We start from the raw sequence: 14,413 nt of genomic DNA, 5'->3' as shown, positions 1-14,413 counted from the left end.
TAAATCAACACCAAAAGAAAGATAATATATTGCAAACAAACAAATAAATAAGTACATTTAGTATCCTTTTTTATTTATGTTGTTGTAGGACTATGTCTAACTAGCAGCCCATGGATTTATTGAACAATGTAACTAATACACTTCAATTGCATATCAGTTCGAAAGGCACTTTAATATCTGTGTAGTGACGCCCTCTGCTGGGTCACATCGGCACATGCGCAGTGACGCCCTCTGCTGGATCACTCTGGCACATGCGCAGTGACGCCCTCTGCTGGAACACACTGGCACATGCGCAGTGACGCCCTCTGCTGGATCACGCTGGCACGCCTTGCGCTCGCAACGTTTCACTTCAACTTCAGTTTGCGAAAAAAACCACGACGATTCTCATATATCAGTAGTATGTTTTCATTACCGTTTCATTTGAGGCTCGAAAGTGTTTGTGATGATCATCCAGATGAGTTTGATTTGTTCTGTGGACGCGTTTAGTCAGTGACGTACATTTCATTCGTTTCGTGTGCTGGATTAATATCAGACGAATCTGTCAATAATTGGTTGAAAATAGACGGGTAAAGTATTTTTTTCGTGTTATTTATTATTTAGTAAACATATAAAATTGGATGACATGCGTGAATTCAAGCCTGTTTGTTTTATTAAAATGTTCAAGTTCAGTGACTAATGGGAAGTTTATCCGTGTGTGTGAGAGAGAGTGATTTAGTGTGCATGTCTCTCTCTCTCTCTCTCTCTCTGTGTGTGTGTGTGTGTGTGTCAAGATGGGGCAAATTGTCACATTTAATTCAAGACAAGATTTTGAACAGGTTTTGTGTTATTTTATTAAAAGTGTTCAAGTTCAGTGACTAATTGAAAGTTTATTCAGTTATTAATAGAAGCTCATAATGTGAAGTTAAACGGTAAACCATGACATACAGTATGAGAGACTCATGATCTGTATGTCAGTCACACTATTAAAAACTCCATCTCATTCAGCCTGTTTAACCTCTGTTTCAGGTCAAAGGTTGTGAACTATGGAGGCAGTCCTGAAGAGGCTTCAGACACTGACCTCAGATCAGCTGAGAGAACAGATCATCAGCGCTGGACTCAGATGTGGCCCGGTAACCGCCACCACCCGGAGCATCTTCGAGAAGAAGTTGGCTCGAGCTCTCCTGGAGGGCAGTGATGTGGCCGTGGTGCATTCTGGGAGTCCAGATCCCGTCGAAGAGCCAATCAGCGAGACCGAAAACGGAGAGGAAACGAATCACGACGCTCAAACGCCTACGGAAAGTCCATCTGTTTATTACGGCGTGTGTCCTCAGCTGGACGACCCTTCGGTGGAAGATGGTCTGTGTTTAATCATCGTTCTTTTTTACAAAGTCTTAATTCTAAATAAATATAGTCTTAAAGTCTAAATAAAGTCTTAATTGTCATAGCCCTAAAGTGTTTCTGTTTTTGATGTATTTTTCTGACACTGTTACTGAGAAATGTGAAGTTGAGCTGATCATAACCCGTGTTGATGCTGTTTAACAGGCTTGCCGCTCGTGTACACTGAGAAGACGAAGGCGCTGAAGGCCGTGATGAAGCTGAAAGGCGCTCGGTTCAAAGCCTTCGTTAGTAGAGAAGACGCTGAGAACTTTTCTAAAGGTGTGTGTGACGGAGGCATGTCGCCACACACACCCTCTCCGGAGAAACCCGCCGCTGGGTCCGTCACTGGTAAGCCAACGTTCACATTACAGCTGCACGACTAATCATTAACAGATCGCAATCTTGATTCAAACTTATAATATAAAATATCTACATATATATATATATATATATATATATATATATATAAAACACTAAAAATATTTAGATCCGATCCCAGAGAGAGCCGTTTTCATGTATAGCTATTGAACAGCTTTACAAACTGTCTTTTTAACCCTCTGAAGTCGGCAAATGTGGCGCTGCGTTTTGCTGTTTTTTTTTTCAGACATAGCTGCTGCATAGAATTAAAATACTCCGTCATTAATGGTCGTATAAATAAAACCAATACATGATTATATATAAGAGATGGACTGGACTGTTCATGCCCATTCGCATATTAATGTTTTTCACAATATAACCCAATTCACAGTTTTATGTGAACGATTAGGCTGGATGTTTTTCAGATCATTGTGAAGAAAAAACTCTAGGCAACAACATCCATTAGTCAAAAGTCTTGTGGACGCACATTTCATATGTGTTTTGTGGCCTTATTTCAGAAACTTTCATTTTTAGTTTTTAGAGATTTGTTCAGAAACGCCGATTCATCCAGTAATAAAGCAAGTGAATTCTTAATGAGTGAGTCATTGAATTATTCACCCAAGAGATTCGTTCAAAAACGCTGATTCATCCAGTAATGAAGCAACTGAAGTCTTAATGAGTGAGTCATTGAATTATTCACCCAAGAGATTCGTTCAAAAACGCTGATTCACCCAGTATTGAAGCAACTGAAGTCTTAATGAGTGAGTCATTGAATTATTCACCCAAGAGATTCGTTCAAAAACGCTGATTCATCCAGTAATGAAGCAAGTGAAGTCTTAATGAGTGAGTCATTGAATTATTCACCTAAGAGATTCGTTCAAAAACGCTGATTCATCCAGTAATGAAGCAAGTGAAGTCTTAATGAGTGAGTCATTGAATTATTCACCTAAGAGATTCGTTCAGAAACGCTGATTCATCCAGTAATGAAGCATGTGAAGTCTTAATGAGTGAGTCATTGAATTATTCACCCAAGAGATTCGTTCAAAAACGCTGATTCATCCAGTAATGAAGCAAGTGAAGTCTTAATGAGTGAGTCATTTAATTATTTACCCAAGAGATTCGTTCAAAAACGCTGATTCATCCAGTAATGAAGCAAGTGAAGTCTTTATGAGAGAGTCATTGAATCATTCACTCAACCCAATTTTTTTTTTTTAATAGACAGCAGCAATTAAAATTTTGTCAGAGCGTTTAGTTAATTACATGTTAATTTGTTAAGCTGCTGTTCAGTATCATGGGAGAATCGTCAGTTTGTCCAGAATGGTGCGGCTCTAGCTCACAGATCTACAGTGGTGAAGAGGACATGGGACATTCTGAGCATCAGGTGTGTTTGTGCAGAGTGGCTGATGAACGCAGATCCTGCGAACATGGAGAAGGCCAATGAGTTCAGGAGTCCACGAACTCAAGATCTGACGGCGAAGCTCCGCAGGGCCGTGGAGAGAGGAGACGAGGACACCTTCAGGGAGCTCGTCTGGGGAAACCCAAGATACCTCATCGGATCCGGGGACAATCCCACGATCGTGCAGGTGGGACTTGATTTAGAAAAACGCTGCATTTGATCAATCAAACTACGATCAAATCATACTGTATTCTGGTTGAGTTAGTTAGTAGTGTGTTAAACTGGCGGTTATGGTAATTTCCCAAACACACTCGAAGTGCTCGACCAATCACAACACACTCCTCCAGCCGACCAATCAGAGCGCAGTGTGCTTTCAGGAGGAGGGGCTTCATTGAGACAGGAAGTAAACAGAGCGTTACTGACAGACTGGGAAGAGAGGAGCCGCAACAATGGAGAATATGAGGAGAATAATCAACATTCAATCAGGAAAACCTGTTCTAGGAGAGCCTGGAAAATAGGTTTTGAAAGGGGAGAAAAGTATCGATATTTGATACCATTTTCTGTAGATACCATTACCTACTACAGAAATGAAAGTAATCGAATGTAAAACTAAATACAGAAAAAATGCTTACAATTAAAGTTACAAAAGTCGTTCAGTCAAGAGCAGCGAGTGAGTCTTCTGTTCCGTGATTGACATGATAAACAGCAGCAGGATTATTAGGCTACTGTCACTTTAAGAGCGAATGCTCCAATATACTGATACACAACTTTCTCTCAACTGTTTAACTTCCGAAGCTGACTTTATTTATTCTGAATACTTGCTTTAAAGTCACCAGTCGTTGCATGTGCTGCACTTTATTTGTACCACCCTTTTGTTTTATTAGCTTATTTTCCGTTATCTATTTATATTTTTTAGAATTTGAAAGATAATAAAGATATTATTTGATAAGTGAGATTTGTGATTTTAGTCCTTGAAAACTTAAAAAGAAAGAAAGTCATCAGAATATCAACACTAACAGGTTCCAAGCCTCGAGTACAGTGTGTGTTGGATGTGTTTGTCCAGGAGGGTTGCAGATATAACGTGTTGCACGTCGCAGCGAAGGAGAACCAGGCCGGAATGGCTCGTCTGGTCTTGGAGACGCTGGAGGACCCGGAGTTCATGAGACTCATGTATCCTCACGACCAGGAGCTCATGCTGTGGCAGCGCATCCGCTACATCGTCGACCTCTACCTCAACACGCCCGACAAAGCCGTGAGTAGCACACACACACACACACACACACACACAGTTGACAGAGTGAATATACTGTATATACTCTTCTTGTCCTGCTGATTAGGTTAGACATAAATGTTTGAGGAAAGTAGATTGGATTGATTATTTGACCGTGCTCCTACCCAACTTTGTTTATGAAACATCATTTTGTGTTGTACGTTTCCGTGACGTTCACACGCACACGGCACTAATATGATGGAACCTCAACGGTCGTTGTTGGACACAATAGGTGTGTGTCCCCACATTAAGTCCTTGAGTTTTAGGGTATTGGACCTGGAAAGTCCTTGAGTTAGAAATGATCCGAGGTGTGCGGGAACCCTGTAGAGATGATAACTGTCTGAGATGTGATGTCCCTTAGAGCAACGAGACGCCGCTACACTTCGCCTGCAAGTTCGGGTGTCCAGAAGTGGTGGATGTTCTGTGTTCACATCCGAGCGTGGACAAACACTGCAGGAACAAGTACGACCTCGACCCGTCCAGTGTAAGGAACTACAAACATGACTTAAAATTAAATTAAGTTTTTTTATTTTACTATTATATATATATATGTCGTAACATTATTATTATTATTACTAACTAGCATTACTATATTTATTATTATCTTTAAAAATAAATTATTTTGTTACTGTGCTTTTGTGTACTTCCGTAAACGCAAACGTTTATTTGGGATGTGATTAATTGTGATTTCTCGTTGTCCAGCACAAGTCCCTATATAAATAAACACATAAATAAACAAATAAATCAGGTGAAATAATCACTGGTGTTCGTTCTGCAGATGATCTGTGAGCGGAAAAACAGAAGTAAGGAAGTGAAGCAGAAGATCAGGGAATATCTGGAAGGTCGGTGTCTGTCGTTCTGCTCTGTGTGTGTGTGTGTGTCTGTGTCTGGGATGTGTTTCACTGCTGGGTGTGTGTGTGTGTGTGTGTGTGTGTGTGTGTGTCTGGGGTGTGTTTCACTGCTGTGTGTGTGTGTGTGTGTGTGTGTGTGTGTGTGTGTGTGTGTGTGTGTGTGTGTGTGTGTGTGTGTCTGGGGTGTGTTTCACTGCTGTGTGTGTGTGTGTGTCTGGGATGTGTTTCACTGCTGGGTGTGTGTGTGTGTCACAGACAGGTTTTATGTGCCTCTGTTGCGGGCGGCTGATAACACACTGCCTCCAGAGATCAGCGTCCCCTGGTGTCCGGGGTCGCCGGAGTCATGTGATCGCTTCTACCAGCCCGACCGGATGACGGACAGTCCCAAACACCCAGCCAAGGTCATCAAGGCTTTCGTCGGGCCTCTGAACGCATCAAAGGTCGTTTATACAGTTCCTGACAAACGTTGGGAAACATTAATGTTTACGTTTTATGTTTTTAATGGTGCTTTACCTCTTTGAATCTCTTTTGGAATTGTGTATACAGTATGTGTGCCAACAGAAATTAATTAATAATAATAATTTTAATGATTATTACATTAATTGTAAAAAAAAAAAAAATTATTACGAACAAGCATAATTAAATTATTTGTAAATTAGTAAATTATTAATTATTAATTAATTAATTAATATTATAAACATTAATGCTTGAATTATTATTATTACTGTGCACACACAAATTATAATAATGATTTTAATAATAAAATTTTTATTTTACTATTATTATTACTATGTAATCCCTAACCATAACATTATTATTAATATTATTACAAACAAGCATTACTAAGTTTATTGTTATCTTTCTGTTTGCAAATACATTTTATTAATAGTAATTAATAATAAAAACATATTATTATTATTATAATCAAGAAATTATTATTATTAGTAGAAATGTATTTTTTATTAAAATGGTTGTAATTATATTTTTTGGGGGGGCACACAAATGATAAAACCACTACTTTTAATTGAAATAATAACATTACTTTTTATTTTGCTATTATTATTATTATTATTATTATCACAAACACGCACTATAATGATATTTAAAAATACAATTATTGTTATAAACATTATTACAGTTTGTACATACATTTTAATAATTCAAATTTTTAAATTAATATTTTATTTTATTTTATTTAAAAAAACATTTATTTATTATTTATCCATTTTATCATTTGTTATTTAATTAATAAATTTAGTAGTAGTAATAACATTATTATTATTATTATTATTATTACAAACAAGCATTATTAATTATTGACATAATTAAAAAAATTATATTATTTAAAAGAAAATATTATAATTACAAATTTTCTTGGCACACAAATTATAAAAATAATTGTAGTAATAATTTATTAATAATTAAATAATTAATTCGATATTTTTTATGCCTTTCAGGACAACAAAGTCGCTTTGAATGAATAAGAGAGACAAAAACAACAGAACAATACGATAAATGTCAAACAAACACATAATCCAGTCGAGCAAAACAGCGAAACAAAAACATGTTTGCAAATCCAATTAAAAGAGCCATGTTGTTCTGCAGGCGCAGGAGTTTCACCGGCTGTGGAGGACGCCTCCTCGGGATCGGGCCGGATACTACCATCACATCCTGAAGTCGGACTCGCAGCGGGGAGCGGAGCGGGTGGGCAGGTCAGCTGATCGCGAGATGCTAACGCTTAGGGCTCAGACGGAGGAAATCTGATATCGGTTGTTCGACGACAGGGTTCCCACGGGTCCTGGAAATCCTTGAAAGTTTGTGAATCTGGAAAAAGAAATGTCCTAGAAAGTGCTTGAATTTATTCAAAGTTTTCTGGAAAAATCCTGTATTATTCCCTCCGGTCCGCTAATGTGTTATTCCGCCAGCACTGCGTGGCCTATTCGCACTAGCTTGCTTGATTTACGCTAGTTACACACATCTACGTGTTACGTTATGTGTTTCCCGCGTGAGGTTCTTTGTGTTGTACGTTGCCATGACGTATTGGACCTGGAGAGTCTGGAAGTGAACCGAGGTGTGGGAACCCTGCTGGCAAACAGAGTGAAAGCGGAACGAAACTGCGCTACTCGTTATGTGCTTCACAGACCATTTATTCGCTCGGACCAATAATAGAATCTCGATCACGATGACGCGGCACTGTTACTACACATCGCTGGAGATCGTGGGAATCCATCGAATTCACCACAGAATTAATAACGTCAGTGAGAAACATTTAGATTCGGATTCAGAGTTCTCTCTTATAAACCATCCCAGATCAAACGGCGCTGACGTGGAAACCAGGAGAAACATCGTGCCATGAATGAACAAGCTGAAGAAGCTTTAAGTCCTTAAAGAAGCTTTATAGAGTAGACCTGTTTAACTGGCTACTCTCTGCTGTCTCAGACGATGACATCACTTCCTGTCGGCCTGCTATGTTGGGTGCAGTTCACAACCTCACCACTAGAAGCTGCTAAAACGTACACACTGCACCTTTAAAATAAAACTGCACATTATAATACAGTCAAAATGGGGGGAAATGTGAATAACTGTGACAGGTTTGATTGATTTAAAGGGTTCGTTCAGCCAAAAATCTGTCATTCTTCAGCCTTACTCGTGTAGTGTGTGGTCCGCAGAGAGCTGGCTCGTGAGATGGGACACCCGTGGGCCGAACACTGGGATTTCCTGCAGTGCTTCATCGACCTGTCCAGCAGAGACGGCCTGCAGATGCTGGACGAGCACCTGAGGAGCACTGAGGCCCGCCTGACCCCTGACCCGGACGAGGATCCGGGATCATCCCGACGCTTCCCGGTCTGTGACCTCATGCAGGAGTTCGAGAAGGTTTTGCTCTCGGCGGATCACATGATCAGAAGTGATGAAGCAGACGAGGGGTCCAGTGTCAGCTCTGAGGAGTATTTCACAGCTGATGAAGATGATGATGATGACAGAGAGTCTTCATCGGATTCGGGATCATCGTTTAAATCCACTCGCAGCTCAGCGGACCGGGACTCTGTGGATCGGCGCCGACCGGACGTTTATATCCTCGGGTGAGGAATCACACACAGCTGGAGGACATTATTAACACACACCAGATATCAGTTTCGTATTGTTTCACTAGTGTGTTCAGGACACTATAGTTCATTTATATGAGTGAGGAAAGCAAAATAAAGTAAACTGTGACATATTACACCCAAATATTCTTCATTTGGGACCAGAAATGATTCGTCCACTTTGAGCTGAAGTGTGTTTTCTGCTCTTTTTCCACACACACTGATCAACATGAAGCATTGCTTGAGTTCTGCTCATGTTTCATAACTATAGCCAATAAACTGAGATAATGTGAGAGATGTTGAAGGCGTCTGGATGAGTTTTGGTTTATTAATTGTTTTGCCTTTACGTTGGCTAGTGATTCTCCCAGTAAACTGGACTGTGAGGTTCTGCTGGCGCTGAGCGGCGTGGACATCGACCCGCTCGCGCTCCCCAGCGTCGCCCGGTGGAGGGACAGGGTCACGGCGCACTCGGCATCCGAAACACAGAGGTACACACTACTGCCAGACCAGCGGGGAGGAAAACACATCAAAATAAATATTATGTTATTATAATATTTATAAAAATAAATATTATTATTAGAAAGTAAGATTAAACTAAAGTAATAGATTTCATTAAAAATATGTAATGAAAAATAAATAATTAACTAAATTAGCAAAAATGTTGGATTTAAAAATAAATAAAACATGATAATTTAATAATAGTTTTGCTTCTCCAGAGGTGGCATAGTTCTGCAAAAACTCAGATACTTGCGTTATGCATCTTTAAGTAAATAAGATCGATTAGAATAATATAATAATTGTATTTAAATAATGAATAATACTAAAACAATCATAAATAATAATAAATAATACATCCAGCCGAACAGTAGGATACTATGAAAGAATGTAATTGAAATACATAGGAATTTTAAAATAAAAATATTAAAATAAAACAGAAATTATTTTCAATAAAGATTCAAATAAATTTAACATGATTTAAGGAACTAATTTGGTTTGAATAAATGAATCAAAATAAAATTGGATTTTAATAAATTTAATTATGTCTAACAGTCCAGTATGATAGCAAGTAAATAATGCAATTAATTAACCTTCTAGAAAATAAATAAATACAAAGAAATAATAAATTAATTTCAATAAATAATAAAAAAATAATAATAATTGGTTCAGAAAAATTTGCAAATTTTATTAAAATAAATTGATAAGAAAAAAATGATTTCAGCAAATAAATAATAAATCTATACATTTAATAGATCAAATAAATAGATATAAAAAATAAATAAAACATTATTTAAAGCTGTACATGATAGAAAAATAAAAAATTCAAATGAATGAATTAATCAAATTTGGTGTGAAATAAACAAAGGCATATACATAAATAAATAAAACAATTAAAAATATGAATGTATTTAAACGAATAAGTAGATCAAAAATGAATTAATTTTTGAATATGTGATCTAAAAAATGGAACAGGACAGTACTATAGAGAACAGAAAATAATGCCAAAATGTTATGTAATAGAAAACATATTCCAAACAGTATTTACACATAATTATAATATAAAATGTTCACAGTATTAACTGGGCCTTTATACTTAGGCCTAAAATACTTAAAAGATGTCGTTGATGAGGATCATATTTGAGGATTTTCAACAATACCTTCTCTCAAATATTCTGACGTTTATATCATATTTCACGGACGTTAAGTCGCTCCTGACTGCAAGTGGCACCGGGTCATTGAAACGTTTACAAAATCATAAACAGGAAGTTTAGTCCTGCACAAGTAAACTGGGCTTTCGTTGATCTCAGCCGGCACGAATCTGAACGTTTGCACGCTTGATGTTTAATTGCAGTCGCAGTGTTTCGTATGATAAACTAGGGCTGGGAACTGGCAAAAATCTGACGAATCGATAGGATTGCGATATTTGGGCCACGATTCCAGATTATTGCGATTCTAAACATATCGCGAGACAGCAAGTATTGCGATTCGATTCTGCGATATATATTATTCAAAGCATTACTAAAATACAAAAAACTCATTTTTAATTCTGTGAACATTATCTACACATTAACTGCAAAAACTGTTATATAATTCCACCAAATCAGCTTATCATTGTAAAATATCTAAATCACTCTTAAAGTCTGTCAGTCAAGCATTATATTCTGATACTCCAGCATTAGCATATTTAATGACAGAACTTCAGTATTTAGAAATAAATCTTGATAATCATGAAGCATGAAGGTGTATTTGTCATTTTAACTGAACTGGCGGTGAATATTGTTGGTCATTCAGTGTTTCTGTAAACTCAGATAATTGTATAATTAAATATTGCGATACTTTGCGCTACTACTGTATTGATAAAATATCGAGATACTGAACAGCGATTTTTCCCCCGCCACTGATAAAAACTTGTATTCTGTAAAATGTAATGACATTCTGTTGTGTGTGATCTCCAGCTGGCCGTCAGCGTCACCGAGCAGAGGCGGCGAGAGTCGCAGTCCATCGGTCCCGACGCGGGTCACCGTCTCCCCGAAGCTCAGACGCGCCGGTCACTTCATCCACCCGGGACAGTTCATGTTCAGTCCACCGAGCAGAGCCTACACTCGCCTTTAACCAGAGATGTCCACACACACACAAGCTCTTATATTCACATTTATTACAGCTGATTTTACCACTTCCTGAACACTAATGCAAGTTAAAGAATATGTTTCCATGTTTGCGCAGCAGTTGTGTTGCCTTTATCATGCTGGAGTTATTAATTAATGCATATTTAATTTATAATGATAATGTAATGAAATGTTTCTTTGTTACATAAAGGCTTGTTAATAAAACAGTGGGGTTGGTGTGTTTTCTGAGTCCAGAATGACGAGATCGTGTGTCTGTGAGTGTTGCAGGATTAATGGTGTTTATCCTCTGCTCCAGCAGGGGGCGCCAGTGAAGGACTCGCTACTGGAAACAGCTTTTATTATTACAGTCTATGAAAACTTCTCAGATTATCACACAAAAGTCAATGACCAGATCAGAGGTCATTTAACATGACTTCTCAAATTAATTTGTGTTTTAGAAATGTTTAAAAATGTAAAATAAAATTAAAAATAAGTGGATAAAAATGCATTTAAATGAATATGTTTGATTACAATAAATTTCTTAAAACAAATTTAATGTAAATACACAATTAAATAAACAAAAAAGTTGGCCCAAAGGCATTAAAATTAATTAATTATTTAATAAATTAAAAAATTATTTAATGCTGTATAGTATAGTATATAAGCAATACTTACTCACGTGGAATAACACATGATCCTTTACATGAACATCACAAAAGTAATCGTTAAGAACAAACTTTACAGTGAAGTAGGAGACGTGTTCAGCACTTACACTATTATAATGAACAACATTTACTTGTTCAAAGATGCAGAAGTCTTCAACGAGGAAGAGGAGCAATTTGAAGGATTTTTAAACCAGAAATAGAACTAAAATATTTCAGATGCTAGACATTCAAAGCAGCAGACGTGTCTCAAACGTGTAACATCACTGCGCAGCAAAACACAGATAACACACTCATGTAGATCACAAGATGAGAGTAAATACATTAAAATATTACAATGGAAGTGCAACTGTGCGAAAATAGTCCTAGAAAACCTTAAGTGTTCATTTGAAGCAGAGATAAATAAAGATTAATCTAACTTAATATTTTTGAATAAACCCAAAAGTGTTGTTAGGCTGTGTGTGTGTGTGATGGCTGAGCTGTGTGAGTTACGTGAGGCCAATGCCTCTTTTACTTTCGCTTTAAATTATTTCATTTTGGCTTTTTGGCATATTTTTTCATTCTTGTTCTGTTATTCAATTTAAAGGATTTGATGTGTAATATTTGTAGTGTATTTTTTAAAGCATAGCCTAGAGCAAACGATAGTAGGTTGTTGGTTAAAACCCGTGCAATCCCCGCATATCTAATCAGAATAGTGCAGATTGCCGAATCAGCTTTGCGTCAATGAACGATCCAGTGCGCATGCGTCATCAAAGCGCAAGAAAAGTGCTGAGCTGAATTTGCGCACAGTGTTTTAAATGAGAATAAAGTCAAATGCGCCTTTAGTCCCATTGTATTCTGTATAGGCTACTTGGGTTAGGGTTGCAAAAAAATAAATAAATAAATAAAAAAACATTTTGCTCTTGAAATATTTTGAAAACCACTATCCCTATGGGGTTATTATTGTTGCAATATTCCAAATAAATAGATTAATATTCCAACACAGTCTCATGAAGATGCGTATCTATACCACGAGTGTCATTTCTCGTGGCATTTATACGCCAAAAGTGTTTTTTTCGTGTATATGGTACGCACTAAAAAAACCTGGGTTAGGTTTAGGGGGGAGGGGGTGGGGAGTTCGTGCGCATTATACGCAAAAAATTGCGTATATATGTACGCGAAAAGTTTTTGGCGTATAAATGCCACGAGAAATGACATTCAAAAAATGTATCAAATTCACAAATAGCCTATTTATAAATGCACAGAAAGCAGTTCACAAATAAATGCCAGCCAGAGTTGTGTTTTTAAAATAATAAAACATTTGTTTTATTTGCAAATCTCATTTTATTTAGACTATTTGTGAATTTGACCATATTTTATTTGTGGATCTTATTAGTGAATATTGCAACAATAACCCCATATATCCCTTGTCTATCAACACCACATATAGCCTATCTATAGCCTACCTTATGCGGACGGCAGAGTGAATGACCCACGCTCATGGATGCAAGAGTTGAGATTGTTCTTGGTATTTAAAAAATAACTCTTTAAACCATTGATGATTGCTTTCGTTAAAGCCGTCATAAATTCTGAGCCATTGCATAAAACATCAACAACGACTATACTACACTGTTTAGTTTCATTATTTCTCACAAAAACTGTGAATTTGTGTGTGTCCCATGGCAAAAAGAAAATTTTTATTTGGCTTAACACTACATGTTGAAATCTAATCATATATGAATCGAGCATGTAGGTCTTGTATTTCTCCAGCACCTGATCCAGGTCCTCTAGATACACATCGATTGCAGCTTCGATCTCATGAACACAGTCTGATGCGGGTTTTCCAGCCTGGATCTCCAGCCGGGCCTCGTGGATCAGCATCTGCAGGTGGAAGGCGGCTCCGTTGACCCAGATCTTGAACCCGCGGCTGCTCATCTGTCCGTCCTGCAGAATTGAGTTCCTGAGGACGGTGAGATCTTTGCTCAGCTGCTGTTCCAGTCTCCGTATCTCCTCCCGTAATAGTTGGTTATTTTTCATGTACATGCGATGGCGTTTCAGATACTCTGCCATTGTGTCCCGGACACTCGAAGCTTTCTCTTCCCCAAACACTCGTCGTAACAGGCTGTACGGGTCATCATCAGTTGTCTGAGTGTCGCACTTGATGATGATCTCTACGATCAAGGAAATCACCAGAGCTCCAATCCCGACAGCATTCGGGACTTTATTTAGTGCAGCAAGAGCAGACCCGAAACTGTTGATGTAATCCGGCACCCTGGTGAGCATCTCATTATTAGAGAACTCCTCCTGCAGTACAGCATTAGAGTCGGGACCAGAATACTTAAGCAGAGACTCATCTATGCCTACATCTGGTAAGATGTGCGGCTTATTCTGTAAAACTGTTTCATACATCTGAAGAGCCTTCCTATCACGTTCCTCTTGTGAGATTTCGTTGCCCATGATTAGTTCAGATGTCCCCTGACCAACAGACTGAACACCGTAATCAGAATACTGAGATAAATCCTGAATCTCCCAATGAGAGGAAACGAGCAGCACAACTCGAGAACGCGCTGTGTCATCATCACCACTCAATGCGCACCCGACCCGGACACACCATCGGTACTGCGCATGTGCACGACCGCACTTTTTTTTTTCAATAACAATAACAATAGGGGAATGCGGAGATTTACAAAACACTTGAGTCTATACAAACTCACTACTCTGCATCTTGTATCAGAAAATCAATCAAACATAAATGTCTTCATAGATTTATGATTGAAGTCATATGCTGCGTCCCAATTCGCTTACTTATACTACGCCCTAAAAGTATGTAGAAGCGTGATTTTTTTCTGATCTGGA

The 14,413-nt window shown here is 37.9% G+C and overlaps 2 protein-coding genes across 2 annotated transcripts; one reads left to right on the top strand and one right to left on the bottom strand.

The window, feature by feature from the left end:
* Positions 1 to 295: 295 nt before the first annotated feature.
* LOC120478441 (ankyrin repeat and LEM domain-containing protein 2) lies at positions 296 to 11,165 on the top strand. Its single transcript, XM_039670337.2, has 12 exons — positions 296 to 566; positions 1,006 to 1,335; positions 1,522 to 1,704; positions 3,109 to 3,296; positions 4,173 to 4,361; positions 4,741 to 4,863; positions 5,158 to 5,221; positions 5,486 to 5,670; positions 6,836 to 6,942; positions 7,900 to 8,310; positions 8,670 to 8,801; positions 10,767 to 11,165. The coding sequence occupies exons 2-12, from the start codon at positions 1,023 to 1,025 to the stop codon at positions 10,921 to 10,923; spliced, it is 2,052 nt and encodes a 683-aa protein (XP_039526271.2). The 5' UTR covers positions 296 to 566; positions 1,006 to 1,022; the 3' UTR covers positions 10,924 to 11,165.
* A 71-nt stretch (positions 11,166 to 11,236) lies between these two features.
* LOC148969487 (uncharacterized) lies at positions 11,237 to 14,144 on the bottom strand. The gene has a single exon (XM_089126254.1). The coding sequence runs from the start codon at positions 14,012 to 14,014 to the stop codon at positions 13,025 to 13,027; it is 990 nt and encodes a 329-aa protein (XP_088982380.1). The 5' UTR covers positions 14,015 to 14,144; the 3' UTR covers positions 11,237 to 13,024.
* Between the last annotated feature and the right edge of the window lie 269 nt (positions 14,145 to 14,413).

The sequence above is a fragment of the Pimephales promelas genome, chromosome 23, assembly GCF_988280905.1.
Source record: "Pimephales promelas chromosome 23, fPimPro1.hap1.1, whole genome shotgun sequence".
NCBI lineage: Eukaryota > Metazoa > Chordata > Actinopteri > Cypriniformes > Leuciscidae > Pimephales > Pimephales promelas.
The sequence above is the reverse complement of the archived record's forward strand: the minus strand, read 5'-3'. Positions and strand labels throughout refer to the sequence as shown.